General features: G+C 40.7%; 1 protein-coding gene across 3 annotated transcripts in view; it reads left to right on the top strand.

Annotated features, from left to right (window-relative positions):
* Nucleotides 1–24,277, top strand: part of LOC124547995 (anaphase-promoting complex subunit 1) — a 374,510-nt gene that overhangs the window by 100,946 nt on the left and 249,287 nt on the right. For 2 of the 3 annotated variants that reach the window (XM_047125147.1, XM_047125148.1), the window contains exons 9-10: nucleotides 16,621–16,807; nucleotides 16,899–17,047. The exons of the other annotated variant lie outside the window; for it this stretch is intronic. In XM_047125147.1, the coding sequence (XP_046981103.1) occupies nucleotides 16,621–16,807; nucleotides 16,899–17,047 (336 nt within the window). The remainder of the gene's footprint in view (nucleotides 1–16,620; nucleotides 16,808–16,898; nucleotides 17,048–24,277) is intronic. 3 annotated transcript variants of the gene reach the window in all.

Below are 24,277 nucleotides of genomic sequence, written 5' to 3' on the forward strand. Positions count from 1 at the left end.
TCCGTTTATATGTTTGTTCACATTGTTGGTCATGATTACACTTGTCAGGATTTTCGTTACCAAATTTCACGTTTTTCTGGAAATAATTCACCTGTGGGTTTGGTGAATTGTGTGCAAAAGGTTTGTTTCCATACTGTTTGTTGTTACTATTGTATTTGTTAGGTTGGTAACTTGGTTGGTTATAGCGCATACGAGATTCTTCGAACAGAATGTCTATTGAATCCAATGTGGCTAGAAAATCTTCCACATGTTGTTCAGGCACATGTAGAAGTTTTTCCTTAACTTCAAGTGGAAGTTTGCCCTTTAATATTCGAATGATATCCTGCGTCGGGATTGGTTCATTCCAGTATTTACTTTTATTTATATACTTCTCGAAATACTTTCTTAAAGATCCATTTTTGAAAGAAAAAGGTTGTGGGTCAAAAACTTCCTTACGTAGCCTTTCTTGTACACCTTTATTCCAGTATTTGTGCAAGAAAGCGCGTTCAAATTGGTCATAATCTTGACGCCAATCGGATGCTTCTGACGCCCACATCGATCCATCTCCATGTATGAATCCTGCAACGTACATAATTTTTTGTTGCTCAGTCCACATTCGCGGCAATATCCCTTTAAATTGCTTGATAAATACCACGGGATTGATCGACTTCCTTTCGGGAATAAATATCTGGAATTGACGATATTTAAGCATTTTTTCTTCATTCATAGTCACAGGTGTATTCTGGTGGCTACTACGCGGTGAATGATAATCTCGATAATTTGTTTCTGGTTGATTACGTAGATATGCACCAGTACATGGATATTGTTGCATGGATTCGGTTTCACTGGTTTCATCAGGAATAATGTCTGCTTTTGATAAACTGCAAGTAGTATGTGCCCCTCTAGTATTAACTAGACCTTGCTGGCATGCTTTTAATGTATTTTCTATCTTTGCTTTCCAAGCAGGAAATTCATCTCCTATATTCTCCTTAATCTCTTTAACTTCTGCTTTAAGTTGTTCTTGTGCAGCTTCGTTGTTAACTTGCACGTTAGAAACCGTTTCTTTCAAGGTTTTGTCAACATAATTTCGCACTGTCTCGGTTTGCTCTTTTGCCCAATCTTCAATGTCCTTAGAAAATGCGATCTTATGTTCATTGAAAAGTTTCTCTATGTGTTTCTCGCCTTCGAGACTGAGAGTGTCTATCCTCCGAGTAAGCTCAATGACAGCTTGCTCGTTATCGTGCTTAATTGTATTCACGTCTTGCGCAATAGTGTTCTGTACATGAATAACTTCTTGCACTTGATGATTTAGTGTATCTTGACGACATAAGATGTCTTTGTATTTGTTTGTTAATTCCTGATACTGTTGTTCTTGTGTAACTATGAGTTGTGCCTGACTGGTAATCAAGTGACTCTGCTTTGTTTCCAAACTCTGGAATTTTTCAGTAATCTTATCATTTATTTCTTTTAGTTTATTAGATTGCTCCTGAGCCAAATTAAATTGCGCACTCTCCAATGCCTGGAATCTACGATTCATGTCGTTTGCAAACGTGGATTGTGCCGTTGCAAGATTAGATTGCGTGGTTTCCAATGCTTTAATTCCTTGTGTTATGACAGTCAAACTTGACATCAGCTGGGATAACAAATCGGTATTCTCAGCAATTGGCGATTGCACTGGGCTTAATGAGGATTGTACCGACACAATTTTCGGTACAGTCATTTCGTTTTCGCACGCGTCTGTGTCAGAGATGAAATTCATGTTGTTTGTTGGTTGCTGCATATTTCTCTGGACTTCTTTCGACATATGAATGTCGGAACTAGCAACCGTTTGTGTCGACGGCATGAGCGCATTAATTATTGCTGGTTGCTCAGCCGTAATCGACATATCGCTAACTACGGCGGTATTAAATTCTGTGGCACTAGTTGACGATGCATTCACACTATTTAATTCATTTTGTGGCATTGTGATGCGAGCTTGCTTATTGGCTTTGAACATAGATTTAGTTATCACCACGTAAATGAGCAATTGACAGTTTCTCCTCTAAATAAGTCCTACAAAAGTGACTATTAAACTTTTACACACGCAAAAACGTTAATGTCCTAATGCTGTTAATGTACACTTTACAATGTGACACAAAAACAGTGCATAGATAATACATAAAATGTTGTCTTACTATATCTACTGAAATACTGGAATTCTAGTAAAAGTAATATAGCAACTCTATTTATACTTAGAAAATTTCTACATGAGGGGTCACTACAATGCATAAATGCTCAAGAAAGCTAGTAATTCAAATGTTCTGGCCTTTTTGAAGTTTCTGCTCGGCTGCTGGGACGGCGCACTCGTTCTCTTCACAAGATACTCCCGCACGTTAGCGTTAGCATGAAACATACAAAGGACCATAATGTAGTTACTCTATAAGACTAGACATACATACACACAATGAAACATTACTTACTAAATTACTAACATATTTGTATTGCAGGTTCACTATGAGTGTTGTATCAGGATCGTGTCCTGTCTAACGGTAGACATTTATAACGACTCCTCTTATTACTAGGCTAATTACTGTTTAGCTCTACAGGGCCATTATACTGAAATGTTTCCCCACACCACCTAGTATTGTCTTTCTATTTGTGTGAGTAACTGTATGTTCACTGTTGTGGGTAAATACATACAGCATACACAGGGCGGTGTGTGAAACTGATGGCGTTTACACGCTTCCGCTGTTGTAGAAATCTGCTCCAGATGCTGCAGATACCGTGTTGAGGTGAAAGTGGTAACCAAAATACGGAGAAATATTCTTCGGGGCTCTGTTGCATAGCAATCAGATTGCTTTCATTTCTGAGAAATGTCCAGTTACTATTGTGGATTTGAATGATCCATGAAGTGACTTCTTTTCCGAAGAAAACATCGAACTATTTCACTAGAACTGAACGCTCCCGTCGGAACTGTTCTCAACTGGTGTTTATTAGTAAATCACAATAGCAGTACATCGCTGGGTGTATAATAAGACGTACCTTCTTGAAATGAACAATATTTTATTGTTCTATTAACTGATTTCCTTCCATATGCACTTATATTTTACAATGTGAATCAAAAACTCGCAATGGCGTCGATTTTTTACATCACAAGAATGGCTTTCCTCTACTAAAATTACTCTTAACCAGAACAAACAAAAACTATATCCTAAGAATAATTATGTGAGCGCTGTCCGCCACAGAGTAATAAACAATATCTTTGTCTCTCTCTCGCACTGTCACAGCAAGTTACGCTGCATGATACATCATAGTGTGTGTGTGTGTGTGTGTGTGTGTGTGTGTGTGTGTGTGTGTGTGTGTGTGTGCGCGCGCACGCGCGCGTGTGTGCGTGGCGCGCACACACACACACACACACACACACACACACACACACACACACACACACACACACACACTTGTTCGCACGAGTATCCACACACGCACGTGTGTGTGAATGTCTGGCACTCAGCATCTCCTGTATATGATGAGTATCATTCTATCCATTTCATTTGGATGTCACTTAGTTATACTATCATGAACAGTACCACTGTGGATAATGACCGTATTTGAAATGACTATAAAATGTTACTGGGAGCTACTTTTCACTAAGTGTTAGTGGGATAATGTACACATTTCTGCACAAACACAAAGTACAACACCTGCTCATTACCCAAATAAAGAGGAGAAGTGATTTAACAGATTATGAAACAATGTAATTGTTGCTGTTGCTGTAGCTGTTGTTGTTGTTGTTGTTGTTGTTGTGGTTGTCTTCAGTATGAAGACTGGTTTGATGCAGCTCTGTTAGCTAGTCTATCGTGTGCAACCCTTTTCACTTATTCCATTTGAACCTGCTTAATGTACTCAAGCTGTGGTCACTTTCTACAATTTTTACCCACAGCTTTTCCCTCCATTGCAAAACTGGCAATCCCTTGATGCCACCTGTCATATCCTGTCAACTGATCTCTTCATTTAGAGAGGTTTTCCCCTGTTAGTTTCTGAACCTACTCAAAAGTTATTTGATCTACTCCTTTAATCCTCAGTATTCTTCTGCACCATCACATTTTGTGATGTTAACATAGTTCCTTTTTTCAGAAATGATGTTCTTGCTATTGCCGCTCTGTTTTATAACCCATCTTCCTTGTCCATTGCATTATATTTCTGCCCATATAGCAAATATCATCAGATACTTTTAGTGTCTCTTTTCCTAATTTAATTCCCTCAGCATTGCCTGATTTAAATTGACTATTTCCATTAACTTTGTTTAATTTTGTTGTTCATCTTATAATCCATTTCAAAGAAAATAACAGTTCCATTCAACTGATCTTCCAATCCATTTCCCTCCACAAAAGAATTACAAAGTCATCAGCAAACATCAAAGTTTTAATTTATTCTCCCTGAACTTTATTTCCTTTTTCCGGTTTCTCCTTGATCCCCTTTCTGCGTGATCTGTGGACGGATTGAATGACACTTCAGGTAGATTACAACCCTGTCTCACTTTGTACTCTATCACTGCTTCTGTTTTGTGTCCTTAGACTGGTGTGTCTACAGTCCGGTTTCTATACATGTTGCAAATAAACTTTCACTCTCTGTATTTTATCCAGACTGTTATGTTCAGAATTTCAAACAGTGTAATCCAGTCAGCATTGTCAAAAACTTTCTCTAAATCTACATATCCTATAAATATAGGTTTACTTACCTTTAGCCTATCTTCTAAAATAAGTCGTGGTGTCTCTATTGCCTCATGTGTTCCTACGTTTTTCCTAAACTCAAATTGATCTTCCCCATGGTCAGCCTCTGTCAGTTATTCCATACTTATGCAAATAATTCATGCCAGTATTTTGCAAGTGAAGGGTATTAAACTGATAGTTCAGTATAATTCACACCTGACAGCATCTGTTTTCTTCAAAACTGTAACTATTGCATTCTTCTTGAAGTTTGAGGTTAATTTGGTAGTCATATATCATACAAATCAGGTAGAATAGTTTTGTCAAAGCTGACATCCCAAGGATTTCAATAATTATGAGAAAATGTTGTCTATTCCATGGTCCTCGTTTCGCCTTAGGTATTTTAGTGCTCTGTCATATTTCCCAATTCATATTCACTTACATCCTCCTCCTTCTCTGTTAATATTGTCTTCAAGTATGTTTTCCTTGTATAATCGTTTTGTATATTTCTTTCATCTTTCAGCTTTCCCTTCTTTACTTAGTACTGGCATGCCATCTGAGCTCTTGTATTCACCAGCTGCTTCTCTTTTCTCCAAAGACCTCTTTACTTTTGCTGTTGACAGCATCTATCTTCCCTCTTGCAATGCATGTTTGTAGAGCCTTGCATTTGTCCTCCAGCCATTTTGCAAATTCTAACAGTTTCAGTTTTTAGACATCCATTTTCTGTTTCACATGCTTCGTTCATTGCATTTTTACATTTTCTCCTGTTGTCAAGTATTTTTACTGGGCCTTTCCTTTTTGATCTTCTGTTGCTCTTACTATTTCATCTCTCAAAGCTACTCATTTGTTGTCTATTGTATTTCTTTCCCCTGTTTCTCACGTGCTCCATTTGAAAATCTCCACCGCAAACAGTTTTTTCAGTTTATCTTGGTGCCATTTCCTAAATTTCCTCCCTTTTGGCAGTTTCTTCAGTTTTAATCTGCAGTTCATAACCAATCAATTATGACTTGACCCTGCATCTGCTCTTGGAAATGGTTTGCAGATTAAAATTTGAATTCAAAATTTCTGGCTTTCTTTATCTGAAACCTTCTGTTGCCTTTAGGTCTCTTCCACATATACAACTACCTTTCATGATTCCTAAACCACCTGTTGGAAATGCTGTGTAAATTTCTGCCAGGCAGCTTATGTGTTTTTCCCTTTCTGCCAATCCTAACTCTCCCACTACTATTCCTCCTCTTTTGTTTCCTGCACTCAAATTACATTCTTCCATCACAATTAGTTTCTCTCTCTTTCAATCATGTGGATAATATCTTTTATCTCGTCGTATGTTCCTTCAATAACTTCGTCTTCTGTAGAACATGTAGACATATAGATTTGTGCTGATGTGGTAGGTGTTGACTTTGTGTCTATGTCTTGTGTATGATAATGCATTCACTATGCTGTTCACTGTAACTTACCTGCATTCCTGTTTTCTTATTCATTATTAGGCCTACTCCTGCGTGCCCCCTATTTGATTCTGTGTTTATTAGCCTGTACTCACATTAGCCAGAAGTCCTATTCTTCCTATTCTTCCTCTATATCCATTTTGAGTGAATCCATTTCCCTTTTTAAACTCACCTTACTAAAGGATCTAACATTCCATGCTCCGACCCTCAGAATGACATTTTTTTTTTTTTTTTCCTGATGGATAGCATCTGCCTGATAATCACTGTCTGGAGATCCAGTTGGGGAACTGTTCTTCTTCTGGCATATTTTACTCAAGTGACTGCCATCATCATTAGCCCAACAGCAGAGCTGCATGTCCCCATGGAAAGGGGACGGGGGGAGGGGGGGGGTTGGGGGGGGGGGGGGGGGGGGAGCAGAACAGGTGTTTGCAGTTTGATAGTTTGATATCAACATAGCAAGGACAGATCAGTCAGTTATTCAGACTGTTGCCCCTATAAACATTGAGTACTGCTTCAGGAACTACAAATTTGTGTAGCCTCTCCACATATACCTCTCTGTAGTTGTTTCACCTATGATAGGGCTGCCTGTATCATAGAGGCACAGAGACCACTGCATCTCAGCAAGATTCATGGTTTGTAGGAGTCCTAGTATTTTTCTGCTATATCCTAAAAGTTTACCAGAGGCAGTTGTTGTAAAACACATTTCTCTCCACAGTTACTGACAAGGGCCTTACCAAATAGTCACATGATGATAATAGGATTTTTGTAGAGTCTTAACTTGCCGTTGCCAAGGATAAAGGTCCTGTTACACTATCAAATAACTTGTTAAACTTTACTAAGTTTGTTAAATATTTGACTGTGTATGGTGATGTGTTTGTTAAATGCAGCGTGTGTTTGCTGTGTTTGAGGGAAGTTTCAATTGTCGGCAGATTTGACAAGACAGCGGACGTTGTTTGTATTGATGCTTTACTGTGCATTTGAGAGCACTGGCAATTAACAAAATGGCAGAGCTGCTGCATCTTTCCCAGTCATATATTATGCAAGTAGAGATTAAGATGAAAATAAATATTCTAAGCACAACATACAAGCAGGAGTGCAATAAAATAAATCGAAACTCGCTGGTTCCTAGATGTAAAATGTTTATGTTACCACATTATGGTATTTTAATGAACTTTCAATAGTGAACCAAGTAGAAGAGAATAAATTTTTACATAGTTGTGTATCCTTTTTCATCGTGAGGGCCAAATAGCTGTAACAAGTCCACTTAGAGAAAACTGGTAGTCCAGCCAGTGCAGGAATTAAGGAGAAAAAGCTGTAGTCTCAAATTGTTGTGCAGTGGGAGGAGAGAATATTTATGAACAACATACTAAACATCCCCATCTGTCGTATGAGAGCAAGTGGGTGGGGAGGCCTTTAAAGGTCAGTTCCTTCATTTTTATTGAATAACTTGAGAACTGCAGCTTGTAATGTAGTGAAGATGTTTCCCATTACAGAATGAAACTAAATTTAATTTCCTACAGAAATAGTTCTATGTATGTTTTCTCTAGGACTAACAGTTTCTGCATTGCAAGGGATGGAAAAATTGCAAACTATTAAAAATAGTGTTTTAATCACATAAAGTTAATATTTATCACTAAGCAAATTGCATTAAGAACAAATACAAAATGTGTGTACAATGTCTGATTACAATAGAAGTGTTTTAAGGGGTTTATGGTGCTCTGAGGTAGGGGAGGAGGAGAGTAGAAGCACGAGGGAAGGTGGGTTGCTGGATTGTGGTCATGTGCTTCTCTCCTTCTTAGGTCTGCAAACTGAAGAGCGAGCAAGTGATTCCTCACTCTCTGTACCCCACCACATCGCACAAAGCAGCTACAGGATGTTTCACGAAGCAGGACGCCTTTTGAATTTACTGTTGATGCAGTGTGCAGGAATGCCCACAGGTGTTTCTTTTCCGCAGAGTGCATTGAATACAGATACGAGCTAATAATAATTCTGACAATGTTTTGGAAAGGATAGTTGCAACTTACCATATAGCGGAGACCTTGAGTCGCAGACAGGCACAAAAAAAAAGACTCCAAAACAAGTAAGTTTTCAGCCAAAGGCAGTCTTCTGATTTAGGCAACACACACACACACACACACACACACACACACACACACACACACATGGCCACTGTCACTCTCTGCTGAGGCCAGAAAGTGACAGTGGTCATGTTTGCATGAGTTGCGTTTGTGTGAACGTGTGTGTGTGTGTGTGTGTGTGTGTGTGTGTGTGTGTGTGTATGTTGCCTAAATCAAAAGGAGGCCTCTTGGCCAAACGCTTACTTGTTTAGCAATTTTTTTGTTGTGCATGTCTGCGACTATAGGGTAAGTAGCAATCTGAACTTTTCATAATATTGTCATTATTCCATCCAGGATTTTCAATTGCTTGTTTTTACTAATAATACTAATGCATATAGACAGAATTTAAATAAATGTCTGAACATTGTTCTATAATGCTAGAGAGGAAAATGATTTGTAAGTGTGATGTTGTCAGCGTTCTTTGTAGCTTCTTTGTAGCATTAGGGGGAAAGGAATGGGATTGTTAAATGTAGCATCTTGCTGTTGTCTATCATTGACAGTGTCTCGTAAAGCCATGTGATTGTGTTGTAGTCATTTGGTGGTGAATTGATGAATGACCAGAAAGCTACTGCACTTCTCACACCATTCACTGTGTTAGTATTAGATGCATAGATTCCTTCCATTTGGGTATTGCTAGACTTCTAGAATTGGCTGCACTGAGTAGAGCTACTTCCAAAACAGCCACATTATACCTTCCAAGGTAGGTATGAATATGTTTGCTGGAAGGGGACTGATCATGCTCAAGACTAGAACAGTAAGCTGCTGTAATGGACTGCTTGACTTATGTTTAAATATCTGAATATTATAACACCTAGGTGACCTACTTCTGTTGCAGAGGGAGACAATTTAAGCCTCTGAGCCTCTTCAGGTGTTGGGAGAGCCGAGGCTTGGATGATGCATTTGATACTCCTCACGCTACGAAAAGTATTCCAGCCAGAGAAATTGAAATAGACATTGTTGAATACATACTAACTGCATGTTACACTTCACTGTGGTGGACGGTTGACAGCTCGAGCTTTTGAACTGTTTTTACGTAATAGCTCACGTAACAATTGCAAAGAAATACTCACCTGATGACTCCACTATATAAACATGAGCTCAGTAGAGTTACTTTGTCTACTCACATAAGAGAACTGGATGGGAAATTCTGGGGAGGTATATTGCTGCCTGCAAAATGAAAAGTGAGCAATGCTCTTGTTGGGGGAGCTGCCCATCCCAGAAGAGTGTTACAGCTCCTGAATTTATTTCTCTTCGAGCAGTGTAGAACAGTGTGCAGAGATTTATGTAAGAGGGTTGGAACTTAAATAGTGGCAACTATTTCTTCACAACTGATACAAAAGAGTTACATGTTTGCTCCTGTTACTGTCCTTCAAAGTAGTCACCAGCATTGTGTAGAACCTGTTGCCAGCGATGTGGAAGACGTATTATATCGTTAGCAGAGCCTGTTCTGTTGATGGTGTGAAAGAGTGGTCTATTGCCTGTCGAATCTCTGGAAGAGGTGTGAAGCAAATGCCGCGAAGTGGTTCCTTCATCTTCAGAATCAGATCAGAGTCACAAGGACTTAAGTATGGGGAGTATGGTGGATGGTACAGTACTTCCCAGCCCCATCGACTGAACAGAGCAGCCACACCTTGCGCTATATGCACCAGCACATTGTCGTGCAAAATGATGGGTGGGTTGCGCAGAAAGTGTCGCCACTTCTTTTGCAAAGCTGGTCACAGGTGATGCTCCAAAAACGAACAGTTATACCGTGTATTGACGGCCTGCTGTGGAGGTACGTAATGCTTTAGGATAACACTGTCACAGTTGTACACGAGAATCACCATAACTGCTCCATTCTCACCATCAAGAGAACAGGCTCTGCTAATGATATACTATGCCTTCCATGTCACTGGCAACGGTTTGTACACAATGCTGGTGACTACTGTGAAGGACAGTAACAGGTGCAAACATGTAATCTTTTGTATCAGTTGTGAATAAATAGTTGCCACTATTTAAGTTCCAACCCTCGTAGATTCTCCCCAATTGTGTTTCTTGTATTAATATTATTAGGAACTCATATCTGTATTCCATGCAGTGTTAATGCAGTTTGTGGAAAATAAACATCCCATGAGCATGTTTGTGTTCTGTCACCAGTGATTCATAAGGTGCACTGCAGAGGGTTGGTATAATTTTCTGACTGAGCGAGGTGGCGCAGTGGTTAGACACTGGACTCGCATTCGGGAGGATGACGGTTCAATCCCGCGTCCGGCCATCCTGATTTAGGTTTTCCGTGATTTCCCTAAATCGCTCCAGGCAAATGCCGGGATGGTTCCTCTGAAAGGGCACGGCCGACTTCTTTCCCCATCCTCCCCTAATTCGATGAGACCGATGACCACGCTGTCTGGTCTCTTTCCCCAACCAACCAACCTATAATTTTCTGAAAGACCCTGTATTTTTTGTGACATAGTGGAGTAGATAGACTGGGATGTGTGTCACAGTCACATGGAGCGGGAATTTTGGCTTGACTGACCAGATCATGAGGATGGTGAAACCCTCTATAAAAAACCCTCAGTCTCAAGGTGCGCTGCACTCTGATGAGGTGTGTGGCTGAAGTGAAACAGTAATTGGCGTGCAACCTCTGGGGAACCTGCCGCACCTCTGCTAACGATATACTATGCCTTCCATGTCACTGGCAATGGTTTGTACCTTACCTGTGCACGTGGGGTTCTCTCCTGATGGACTTTAATTTCCCTAGCTGCTCTTTGGATCAAGATGGATCCTTCAAAATTTACTCTTCCTCCTCCCAGCAGAAAGTTTGGTTTGCTGGTAGGTGCCAACACGCAGTGAAGTAAGTGGGCTCATGTAGCCACTCTTCTCTATTCAGGAATTATTGAGAATGATGCCATTTAGAGTAATTGTTGCTGGCAAGAATGCATTTTTAATAGTCGAGTGGGAAGAGAGTATTTTGAGAAAGTTTGGCCTTTATATCCAACAGGTTGGCTTTTTAAAATTAGTCAGGCAATTGTGTAATGGGACTCTGTTGGCAGAAACTTCTAGATCCTAAGTTAAGAACCTCCCAAAATTATATGCCGCCTTGGGGGCACTGGAGCAGATGAGACGTGATTCGTGTCCTAAATTCCTTGTGAGCTTCAATTCTCTGGGTGTCTTTCATGCTCTACAATGTTTCTACCCAGCAGATAAAGTAGTCCAGAATGTCCAGGATGCTCTCTTTCAACTACAATTGCTGGAGGAGGAGGTGTCTTTCTGCTTGGTGCAATGTCATGTGGTTATTGCTGAGAATGAATGGGCAGATGTAGAAGCAAGGGGGTGTGTCGCGATCCTTAGTTGGTGCGGTGTACCAACGCTGTGCATGCTATTGCCTCGCTGGTGGAGGTGTCTTTCTGCTTGGTGCAATGTCATGTGGGTATTGCTGAGAATGAATGGGCAGATGTAGAAGCCAAGAGGGTGCGTCGCGATCCTTAGTTGGTGCGGTGTACCATCGCTGTGCATGCTATTGCCTCGCTGGTGAGATACAGAGTCTTACATGGATGGGAGGATGAGTTGTTAGAAGTGACAGACAATAAACTCCATCTAGTAAAGCCCACAACAGGGCAATGATGTATCTCTTTCCACCCATATTGACAGCACAGTGTCCTCCTTACTCGTCTTCACATAGGTCACAACCCTATTACATATGGCTTCTTGCACTGGTGGGAGGATCCTCCAATGCATGGTGCTTGTGGTATAGAGATCACTGTGCATCACATTTTGTTAGATAGTGTTTTATCGTCAGACCAGAGGGCAGCACCAGATTTGCTGATGGACTTAACCTCTGTTTTAAGTGACAATGAATGTGATTAGAGTTTTAAAGTTTCCTGAATTGTCCAACATTTTTTCCAAGATTTTAGAGAGATGGTCCTAATGTGTTGCCAGTGTGACTGGCTCACCCATGTTTTTTGTAAGTGGTCAGCTGATAACATTTGCCTGTGCTGTTATTTTAGCTCTTCTGTCATTTTACTTGTGTTTTAATCACTCATACAGCATCTTTTACCCTTTCTCCATTGCCTTAAGGTGTGTGAGATGAGTGATTGTATGAGCAAATGTGATTGATGTTAGAGTGAGTGTAGGAGCATCATTTTGTTGGTTTCTTCCTCACTGTGTGCAACAATTTTAGTGATTTTATCCACATTTATTCCTTGTAAAATGTGTCAGGATGCTGATCAGCTCGCCGTTGAGCGCTTGTGAAGTCAAACACAAACACACACACACACACACACACACACACACACACACACACACACACACACTTGCTCCTGCTTGCTCTTCAGTTTGCAGACCTATGAAGAAGGGAAGTGCATCACCACAATCTGGCTACTTATCTACCTTCCTTCATGCTTTTACCCTCCTCCAACCTCTCCACGCTGTTACACCCTCAGAAAAAATTCCCATTAATAATCCCATTAATAATACAGAAACCAGATAGCAGTTATAAGAGTCAAGGAGCATGAAAGGGAAGCAGTGGTTGGGAAAGGAGTGAGACAGGGTTGTAGCCTCTCCCCGATGTTATTCAATCTGTATATTGAGCAAGCAGTAAAGGAAACAAAAGAAAAATTTGGAGTAGGTATTAAAATCCAGGGAGAAGAAATAAAAACTTTGAGGTTCGCCGATGACATTGTAATTCTGTCAGAGACAGCAAAGGACTTGGAAGAGCAGTTGAACGGAATGGACAGTGTCTTGAAAGGAGGATTTAAGATGAACATCAACAAAAGCAAAACGAGGATAATGGAATGTAGTCGAATTAAGTCGGGTGATGCTGAGGGAATTAGATTAGGAAATGAGACGCTTAAAGTAGTAAAGGAGTTTTGCTATTTGGGGAGCAAAATAACTGATGATGGTCGAAGTAGAGAGGGTATAAAATGTAGACTGGCAATGGCAAGGAAAGCGTTTCTGAAGAAGAGAAATTTGTTAACATCGAGTATAGATTTAAGTGTCAGGAAATCGTTTTTGGAAGTATTTGTATGGAGTGTAGCCGTGTATGGAAGTGAAACATGGACAATAAATAGTTTGGACAAGAAGAGAATAGAAGCTTTCGAAATGTGGTGCTACAGAAGAATGTTGAAGATTAGGTGGGTGGATCACGTAACTAATGAGGAGGTATTGAATAGTATTGGGGAGAAGAGGAGTTTGTGGCACAACTTGACTAGAAGAAGGGATTGGTTGGTAGGGCATGTCCTGAGGCATCAAGGGATCACCAATTTAGTATTGGAAGGCAGCGTGGAGGGTAAAAATCGTAGAGGGAGACCAAGAGATGAATACATTAAGCATGAAGAAGCTTGCACAGGATAGATCAGCATGGAGAGCTGCATCAAACCAGTCTCAGGACTGAAGACCACCACAACAACAACAACAACAACCCCTTCTGCACTTTAACATGGTACACACATTTAGTACTTATTCTTAACACGCTCCATTTAACAACAAGCATTAATTTTATATGAGTAAGTCACTATGCTTAATAATTTACCATTTCTCCATCCCCTGCAATATAGAAACTATTACTTTTGGCAAAAAAATGAATTTTGTGGGAAATTTAATCTAGTTTTATTTTGTACTGTGAAACATTGTCACTAATTGCTGCAGTTTTTTAATTATTCAAGAAAAATGTAAAAATGTGATCTTTAATGCTCCCCCTCCCGTACTCAACTCCACACTTACACTCCACCAGTGGAGATTTTTTGTATGGTGTTCATGACACTCCTGCCTGCCTCTGTACATGAATTCGTGATTACGTGACTTTTTCCCCCGTTTAATTTTTTTGCTCTTCGTTGACTGGGCTATGAAGTAATGATCAGGCTCTAAGTGCAATATTTCCTTTAGCAGAGTTTCATAAGTATATTTCTCTTTCAGTTTCAACAATTCCCTACACCAGTGTCTTGTTTTCTTTTTCTTCTTAATATGCAGTGTTGAACTCAGTGCTAGAAAATGCCATTCCCACATGTGTCAAAATACTTAATGACACCAACAGCATCTACTTCAAAAGTGATGTTAAACAGCAAATTGTACCTGTTCATTTACAGGCATGTTTGACAAACCCATGGATAGAAAATAGCAAATTTGATAAATAAGTTCAGTTGATTGTGTACAGGAGCCAGAACATCAGTAGCAGGGCGTGAAAGGAGGTTAGGATGGAAAATTGTTTAACCAGTGAAGTTTCAACAAAGAGGGTGCAGTAATATGCCAGGGACATTGGATGGCTTTGGTAACACTAATGAATGAAAGATGATTTACTCTATTATTTGACCATAGGAATGTGTCTTTCTTTTTGTCAACACCCTATGGTGATATGCATTGTTGAAAATGAGCGTCATGTGCTCATTTGTAAAAGAATAATAGATATTGTAAACAAGGAAAAAAGAAAGATTCATCTTGAGATATTGTGAACAAGGAAAAAAGAAATGTTCATCTTGAATGTAATCCAATGATATGTACCATGAGAGACCTGAATAAGTCACATTGACCAGTTTCAGTTTGTAGTTGTGAAGAGACACACTGTTGGGCTATGTAACTTGAAATGGGTTTCATTCGTGGCTTATATGGTCTGATGGCAGCATTATGAATTCACATGCTGTTTTTCATGACATTAACAACATTACTCTTTAAGTGTGTGTGTGTGTGTGTGTGTGTGTGTGTGTGTGTGTGTGTAGATAATTTCTTCCTTATTTAATAACAGTTAACTTAGGTGTCATATAAAAGTGACTGAGATATGAAACCATTCCCAAAATTGTTGTTTTGAAATATACTCTTCCCATTTTTCCTTTTAACGGAATCAGATATTTCGAAACAAAAATGCTTTTTTGTGCAGTGACGATGTGACACATTGTAAGCCTTCTCCAAGTCTACATATGCTATATACATAGCTTTGCCTTTCTTTAACCTATCTTCTAAGGGAAGTCATATGGTCAGTATTGCCTCACGTGTTCGTACGTTTCTCAGAAATCTGAATTGATCTACCCTGAGGTCAGCCTATACCAGTTTTTCCATTCTTATGTTATGAATTCGTGTTAGTATTTTGCAACTGCAACATTTAACTAGTAGTTTGGTAATATTATTTCGTGTCAGCACGTGCTTTCTTTGGTATTGGAGTTATTACATTCTTCTTGGAGTCTGTGGATATTTCACCTGTCTCATATATCTTACAAACCAGATAGAATAGTTTTGTCATGGCTGGTTTTCCAAAGAGTCTCAAGAATTCTGAGGAAATTTTGGTGTACTTCAGGGCTTTGTTTCGGTGTAGGTATTTTTGCAACCTATTGTTATCTCCCAACACTCTCTCATTTACTAACTTTTCCCATCCTGTAGTATTGCCTTCAAATTCATCTCCCTTGTATAGACACACTGACTTCTTCCACCTTTTCCATCTTTTGTTCTTGTTGGTTTTCCATCTGAGCTGTTGATATTCATACAGCAGCTTTTCTTTTTCTCCAGAGGCCTCTTTAATTTTCCCGTAGGCGGTACATATCTTTCCCTATGTGATATATGCTTCTAAATCATATCATTTGTCTTCTAGCCATTCCTGCGTAGCCATTTTGCACTTCTGTCAGTCTTACTTTCTATACATTAGTATTCTCTTTCACCTGCTTTATTTGATGGATTTCTATGTTTTCTCCTTTCATAAAATGAATTCAGTATCTCCTGTAATATCCGAGGATTTCTTCTAGAGGTCTTGTTTTTACCTATTTGCTCCTTTCCCCCTTCACTATTTCATCTCCCAAAGCTACATATTTGTCTTCCACTGTATCCCTCTCATCTGTTCTTGTCAGTTGTTGCCCAGTGTTCCCTCTGAATCTCTCCACAATCTCTGGTTGTTTCAACTGTTCCAGGTCCCCATCCCCTTAATGTCCTAACTTTTTGCAATGTCTTCATTTTTAATCTACAGTTTATAACCAATGAATTGTGGTCAGAGTCCACATCTGCCCCTGTAAAAATTTTACAATTTAAAACCTGGTTCCAAAATCTGTCATACCATTATATAATCAATCAGGAGTATCCAAGTCTCATCCGCATATACAGCTTTCTTTCATGATTCTGAAACCAAATGTTAGTGATGACTAAATTATGCTTTGTGCAAAATTCTACCAGGCACCTGCCTCTTTCATTCCTTTCCTCCAGTCAATATTATCCCAACTATTTTCCTTCTCTTCCTTTTTCTGCTACTGAATTCCAGTCCCTCATCACAATTAAATTTTCATCCTAATGTTTTTTTCTTTTCCTTTTGTTTTTGTGGAATTTTACCAGATCAATGCCTATTAATTAAATTTAGGATATATTTGATACTTAAGTTTCATGTATTGCATAGCAACATGTTGAACTGGTAGTTCATATAATCTGAGGCAAAAAATGTATGTATTATAGGGAAGGAATAGCGTGTGCTGCATCACACGCATTTCTTGTGACAGATATGGTTGGGCAGATGTATTTATGTTACATGCTACCAGCTCGAAAGCATCTGATGTGCATGCGTCTTGAATTGACCCATGAACAGCAACTCATCTTTGGGGTTGCTTGTGCGATTCAAGCTAAAGATGCTGCCCCTCTTCCGGTAAGTGTCTGTGTGTGATAATGAATGTGATTTAAGAAATATAAGTTTATATTTTAAAAACATTTATTTTTCCCTCTTGCTATTTCTGCAGAAGATAAACATGATAGCAACAATAGATTTGTCAGGTGGTGTTGTGCTGTATACTGGTTTGAACATGGTTGCCAAAGTACATATTGGAGGAATTCCATCGGCATTAACCACATCATCTTATTTGTCTTCGCACTTAAGTCCTTTTCCGAGGTAAGATTGTGTCTTGTGTACCATGTACAATGTTTCTGAGTCTAAATAAAATGAAATACTTTAACGTTTTCAGAATAAAGGTGTGTTCAATAATCCTTTTAACAGTTGAATCCAGTATGAGTATCACATACTGCTTTTTTCCTTTACAAAATGTGAAATAAGACTTATATGTAGAGGCCAGTATTTGTTACACCTAAGGTGGTATCCAATATACATGAGCTGAAGGAGTAACTACAAATGAACCCAAGGAGACTGTTGCCCAACTTAAATGTTGTAGAGTACAAGAATAGCTGTGTCACATGCAGCACCTTACGATGTTGGCCAGTCCACAGTTAACTGTCATTTGCAAAATCTGACTTTGGTAGGTGAAGGAGAAACAGTGATCTGTATTATTTATTACAATTTTTAATAGTCTTCATTGCAATATAATACAATAGTAACTCAGAATGAGTTAACTATTTTTTTTGTCACTGGATACTACACGGAATATGTCTATCAGATCCAAAAACTTCACTGAACACCATGTACCCTGCTAGCAAGAGTGTGTGAATGTAATCTCTTGAGAAACTTTTAATAAGTGTGAAAGTAATGTCACACATATGTAATGAATTGCATTATTTCTTTTCCAGTATCAGTATTCTTATTAAGACAAAGGAAGAAAGTTCCAATGTTTAGAAGGCATGTAAAGGATTTGCAATTTTTGTTAGTTTTGTCAGATGATGGCAAAAGGTGATCTCTTTTTTTAATCCACTCTTGTATGTTTCGTAGTCCCTTTCATCCCTACTGACCACAACCACCTGAAAGCACACACGTAACCTTCTTTCAAACAGATGCAGTTTCTCTCCAACCATATGTTGCCTATTCCCCTCAAGTCACCTCCAGATAATCTGATTTCACCTTGCCTCCCCAAATCCCATCACAGTGACCTCAACTTCACACCTATGGAATGACCAGCTGTTCATATCCTTCATCCCACTCGGTATCTAATCATTCTATTTGCAGACAAAGGCTCCATTACCATGCTCTAGAATTGCACTAACTATTCTCCTGAAGGTTTTCACCAGCTTCCCTGTGTCACTGCCTATAAACTGTACCTCTATGGTCTTTTCTCAAAAATCCCCCAGGGGTCTTGCCACGTCTTGGTGAATTCATGCTTGGCTACTACAGGGCCCCAGCCTCTGCAGCACCTCTTCCCTTTCTGTGCTGCATATCTATCCTTCTGCTATTCTTTTCCCCTTCCTTGGATAACATGTCTGAGACATTTTTTGGAATGTGTTCTGAGGTTTTAACAGCCTGACATCAGAACAAACACCATCTGTTTTTTCTTTCTTTCTTCCATCTCCTACCCTTCCTCTGTTTCAGCATTTGAGGTTTTTGTATTTCTTCTTTCTCTCTGTGTGCTCGTGAAGGTCGGCCCCAGTTTTTGATATGTAACAGGTGACTGGGTAACACATAAATTCCCAGAACCGGGTGACAGGTAGGGTTCACATGTACCCCATGGTACAGGATAGAGACAGGGAGGGTTGATTGCCTGAGCTGTTACCTTCCCAAATTGCCAACTGGTTCCTCTGTCAGGAGTTCAGAAGGTGTGACCTGAGGTGTGAACAATCACCTAAGGCAGGTTAGCTCCCCTCTGAGGGGGGACCCCAGTTGGAAGGAGCGTGCCATCAGAGATACTGGCAATTGTGGGAGATTTTCTTGGGATGAGCCAATCACCGTGTCAGTCTATATATATAAACTTAAACGGAATGAGGCTAAAGATTCAAAGGATCTCTAAGCTGCACCTCAGTTCCTCATGGTACCACACACTAATAGAAGATCAGCCCTTTGATGCCGTTTATCTGTTTATTATTCAGAAAGATGCTGATGCATTTGCAAGTCCTATAAAATCCTGCTCTTGCTTACTTAATGGAACTTTGCTTTTGGGGACCAGTCCTAATTTTCAAGCCCAACAACTGTTTGCAGCTTCACTCCTCCACAGCTATCCTGTTCATGTCGAGGCCCATCAAACGCTGAATTCTTTGCATGGTGTTATTCACGCTCGACTGCTCGATGGTGTGACAGAGAGATAAACCCAAACTTACCTCTCTGACAAGGGCATCACTGCAGTCCATCGGGTAATGAGAAAGATTAATGCAACCTTAGTGCCTACACATACTCCTCTTCTCATATTTGATGGAGTAGTGCTTCCATCGAGGGTCAGAACAGGCTATGAAGTCATCATGGTCTGACTGTACATTCCAAATGTGATGCATTGCTACCACTGTCAATGTTGTAACCAGACTCCCATGTCCAGCCTCCTCCCAAGAATGTGCCGTGCACCTCGATGAGTGGGCCACCTGGGAGATTTGGGTGAAGGAAATAGTACCTTGCTCTGTGAAGGACACGACGATGCAGACTTGTGACCTTGAAGTCAGCACTGTTGTTGTTGTGGTCTTCAGTCCTGAGACTGGTTTGATGCAGCTCTCCATGCTGCTCTATCCTGTGCAAGCTTTTTCATCTCCCAGTACCTACTGCAACCTACATCCTTCTGAATCTGCTTAGTGTATTCATCTCTTGGTCTCCCACTACGATTTTTACCCTCCACGCTGCCCTCCAATACTAAATTGGTGATCCCTTGATGCCTCAGAACATGTCCTACCAACCGATCCCTTCTTCTGGTCAAGTTGTGCCACAAACTTCTCTTCTCCCCAATCCTATTCAATACTTCCTCATTAGTTATGTGATCTACCCATCTAATCTTCAGCATTCTTCTGTAGCACCACATTTCGAAAGCTTCTATTCTCTTCTTGTCCAAACTATTTATCGTCCATGTTTCACTTCCATACGTGGCTACACTCCATACGAATACTTTCAGAAATGACTTCCTGACACTTAAATCAATACTGGATGTTAACAAATTTCTCTTCTTCAGAAACGCTTTCCTTGCCATTGCCAGCCTACATTTTATATCCTCTCTACTTCGACCATCATCAGTTATTTTGCTCCCCAAATAGCAAAACTCCTTTACTACTTTAAGTGCCTCATTTCCTAATCTAATTCCCTCTGCATCACCCGACTTAACTAGACTACATTCCATTATCCTTGTTTTGCTTTTGTTGATGTTCATCTTATATCCTCCTTTCAAGACACTGTCCATTCCATTCAACTGCTCTTCCAAGTCCTTTGCTGTCTCTGCCAGAATTACAATGTCATCGGCGAACCTCAAAGTTTTTATTTCTTCTCCATGGATTTTAATACCTACTCCAAATTTTTCTTTTGTTTCCTTTACTGCTTGCTCAATATACAGATTGAACAACATCGGGGAGAGGCTACAACCCTGTCTTACTCCCTTCCCAACCACTGCTTCCCTTTCATGTCCCTCGACTCTTATAACTGCCATCTGGTTTCTGTACAAATTGTAAATAGCCTTTCGCTCCCTGTATTTTACCCCTGCCACCTTTAGAATTTGAAAGAGAGTATTCCAGTCAACATTGTCAAAAGCTTTCTCTAAGTCTACAAATGCTAGAAACGTAGGTTTGCCTTTTCTTAATCTTTCTTCTAAGATAAGTCGTAAGGTCAGTATTGCCTCACGTGTTCCAGTGTTTCTACGGAATCCAAACTGATCTTCCCCGAGGTTGGCTTCTACTAGTTTTTCCATTCGTCTGTAAAGAATTCGTGTTAGTATTTTGCAGCTGTGACTTATTAAGCTGATAGTTCGGTAATTTTCACATCTGTCAACACCTGCTTTCTTTGGGATTGGAATTATTATATTCTTCTTGAAGTCTGAGGGTATTTCGCCTGTTTCATACATCTTGCTCACCAGATGGTAGAGTTTTGTCAGGACTGGCTCTCCCACGGCCATCAGTATTTCCAATGGAATATTGTCTACTCCGGGGGCCTTGTTTCGACTCAGGTCTTTCAGTGCTCTGTCAAACTCTTCACGCAGTATCATATCTCCCATTTCATCTTCATCTACATCCTCTTCCATTTCCATAATATTGTCCTCAAGTACATCGCCCTTGTATAGACCCTCTATATACTCCTTCCACCTTTCTGCTTTCCCTTCTTTGCTTAGAACTGGGTTTCCATCTGAGCTCTTGATATTCATACAAGTCGTTCTCTTATCTCCAAAGGTCTCTTTAATTTTCCTGTTGGCGGTATCTATCTTACCCCTAGTGAGATAGGCCTCTACATCCTTACATTTGTCCTCTAGCCATCCCTGCTTAGCCATTTTGCACTTCCTGTCGATCTCATTTTTGAGATGTTTGTATTCCTTTTTGTGTGTTTCACTTACTGCAGTTGTAAAATCCCCTAGTATCACGGTAGCATCCCCCTCTCCAGCTGTGCAACAAGCCAAGAAATCATGGCCCCTATGGCGAAATCACCTGCTTCATAACAGACAGGTTGGATAGGACAAAAGAAAGGCTCCTGTGAAGACTTCTTACGTCCCTTCAGCCAACAAACATCTGAGTCTTCATCTGCCAGCCACAAAGACTCTAAGAAATCAAACAAGTATAGTGTTCTCCTTCCCTGACTCGGAGATCTTCTTCAACAGTGTCGCTGCATGGTACCCTCACCTGACCAACCTCCATTTCGCCGGTGCTGGATTTCTTACTGGTTTTCTGTCCTGGAATCCGCAGACCAACCCAGAGAGAATACCGATGCCTTTGTAGATCTCATGGAACAGGATCCTCTGGTCTCTGCACACTGTAGCAGTGAGCCTTCGAAGGCTGGCACTTGGTTGCCACCGATGTGACAACCCTTCTTTGATCCTTCCTTCTCTTTTCCAGTCATGACTTTCCTGCAATGGAATGTTCACACCATTAGATCCAACAAGGGGGAATTATGGCTGCTCTTGGATTGGCAGCGTCCTCTTGTTTCCTGCGTCCAAGAAACAAAACTGTGTCCTCGCCACCGCTTTGACCTCTTGCATTTCCTTCCAGTCGATTTTGACCTTCTCCCCAAGGATGGCATTCCATCTAATGGGGGAGTCATGCTGCTCATGCGAGATGATGTTCACAGCCAGACGATCTCGCTGAACATTCTGCTCCAAGCTGTTGCATTCCACATTATCCTTCCTAGCTTCACCTTTTGTCTTTGCAAAGTCTACGTCCCTCTGTCACTGGGTGTCACCACGGCAAGCTTCCTCCAGCTTCTTGGTCAACTCCCTCACTCCTTTTTGTTGCTTGATGACTTTAATGCTTACCATCCCCTTTGGGTCTCTTCCAGAACCTGTCTGAGAGGTGCACTCTTGGCTGACCTTCTCAATCAGCTCAACCTCATTTGTCTTAACATTAGAGCACCCACATTCCTTTCAGACACCATGCACACCACTCCCATTTGAACCTCTCGTTCTGCACCACCCATCTCGCCTGTCATCTTGAGTGGTTCTTTCTCTCTGTCACATACTCCAGCAACCATTTCCCAAGCTTTATCCACTTGTTGACTCCTACCCCACCTATGTGCAAACCCAGTTGGCAGCTTTTTAAGGCTGACTGGAGGCTTTACTCCTCTCTGGCAACCTTCGGCAAACATTTCCCCAGTTGTGATGACAAAATAGAATTCCTTACAAATGTTACCCTTGCCGTCGCAGAACATTTTATTCCTCACACTTCATGTTTACTACATGTCGTGGTCCCTTGGTGTACTGAGGCATGCTGTGATGCAATTCCCACGCAGACACGTGCACTCTGAATTTTTAATCATTGTCCTATGATGACGAACTGTATGTGTTGTAAATAGTTGCATATGCAGTGTTGTTGCATTCTTCGGGATAGCAAAGAAGCTAGTTGAATTTCATTTACTAGTTTTTTAACAGTTCCACTTCCTCTTCCTTTCTGTGGGCCAACTTCTGACTGCTCTCTGTGACCAAGGTCCATTCCCCAATTTCCAGCCTTATTGTAGTAGATGATGTCATTGTGGATCCCTTTGCTGTCTCCAACACCTCAGGCCACTATTTTGCGGAGATTTTGAGCTTCACCCACTATCACCGCACCTTCCTCCATCGGAAAGGAGTGGAAGTGGCTCAGGTGATACCTTTGTTCTCTCAGAATCATGAATGCTACAATGCCGCCTTTATTATGAGGGAACTAGAACGTGCTCTCACTTTATTGCTATCTCCTGTTCCAGGGTGAGACGATGTTCACATTCAGATGATGCAGCACCTCTCTCTTGTGGGCAAGTACTTTCTCCTTCATACATACAATTGCATCTGGGCAGATTGCAAGTTTCCCAGAAGCTGGTGTGAAGCCACTGTCATACCTGTACCTAATCCTAGTAAGGACAAATACCTTCCTTCTAGCTACCACCTGATATCTCCCACCAGCATGGTCAGTTTGTATGGTGGCTCAATTCTCCTACTCTACTAACCACTGCACAATATGGATTTCGAGCGCGCCGTTCTGCAGTTGATTGTCTCATCACTTTGTCAACCCATGCCATGAACAGTTTTCTGCGGAAATACCATACATTGGTCATATTTTTTCATTTGGAGAAAGCCTACAACATATGCTGGTGGACCGCTATCCTCCATACGCTATACACACGAGGCTTCCGAGCCACCAGCCCCGTTTCCTTCCAGAATATTTAATACACCGCATTTACAAGGTACTTGTGGGTTCAGCGTTGTTGGACACCTTTATCCAGGAAAAGAGGGTGCCTCAGGACTCCGTCCTGAGCATCGTCCTCTTTGCTATAGCCATTAACCCTCTTATGATCTGTCCCTCGCTTAGGATCTCCGCTCTCTTTTTGTTGCCGACTTCTCGATCTATTGCAGTTTTCCATGGGCTTGTCTCCTTGAGTGGCAATTTCAGCGATGTCTCGATCGTCTTTCTGTGTGAAGCATCGACAATGGCTTTCACTTTTCCACTGACAAAACCGTTTGTATGAACTTCTGGTGGTGGAATGGCTTTCTTCTACTGCCATTACATCTAGAGCCTATTGCCCTTCCATTTGCTGAAACTATGAAATTCCTATCACTCATGCTTGATAGAAAAGTTTCGTGGACCTCCCATGAGTATTACCTGGCTGCCTGGAGTACCCAGTCCCATAATGTCTTATGTGTCGTAAGCGGTACTTCCTGGGGTGCAGGTCAGACCACCCTCCTCCATTTGTACTGATCCCTTGTCCTTCAAAACTAGTCTATAGGTACTTTATTTATGCATCTGCCCATCCGTCCATCCAGCCATCTAATGCCACCTGAATACAACCCACTATTGCGGAATTCGTTTTACACTAGCCCGGTTGAGA

Source organism: Schistocerca americana, chromosome 1, assembly GCF_021461395.2.
Source record: "Schistocerca americana isolate TAMUIC-IGC-003095 chromosome 1, iqSchAmer2.1, whole genome shotgun sequence".
NCBI lineage: Eukaryota > Metazoa > Arthropoda > Insecta > Orthoptera > Acrididae > Schistocerca > Schistocerca americana.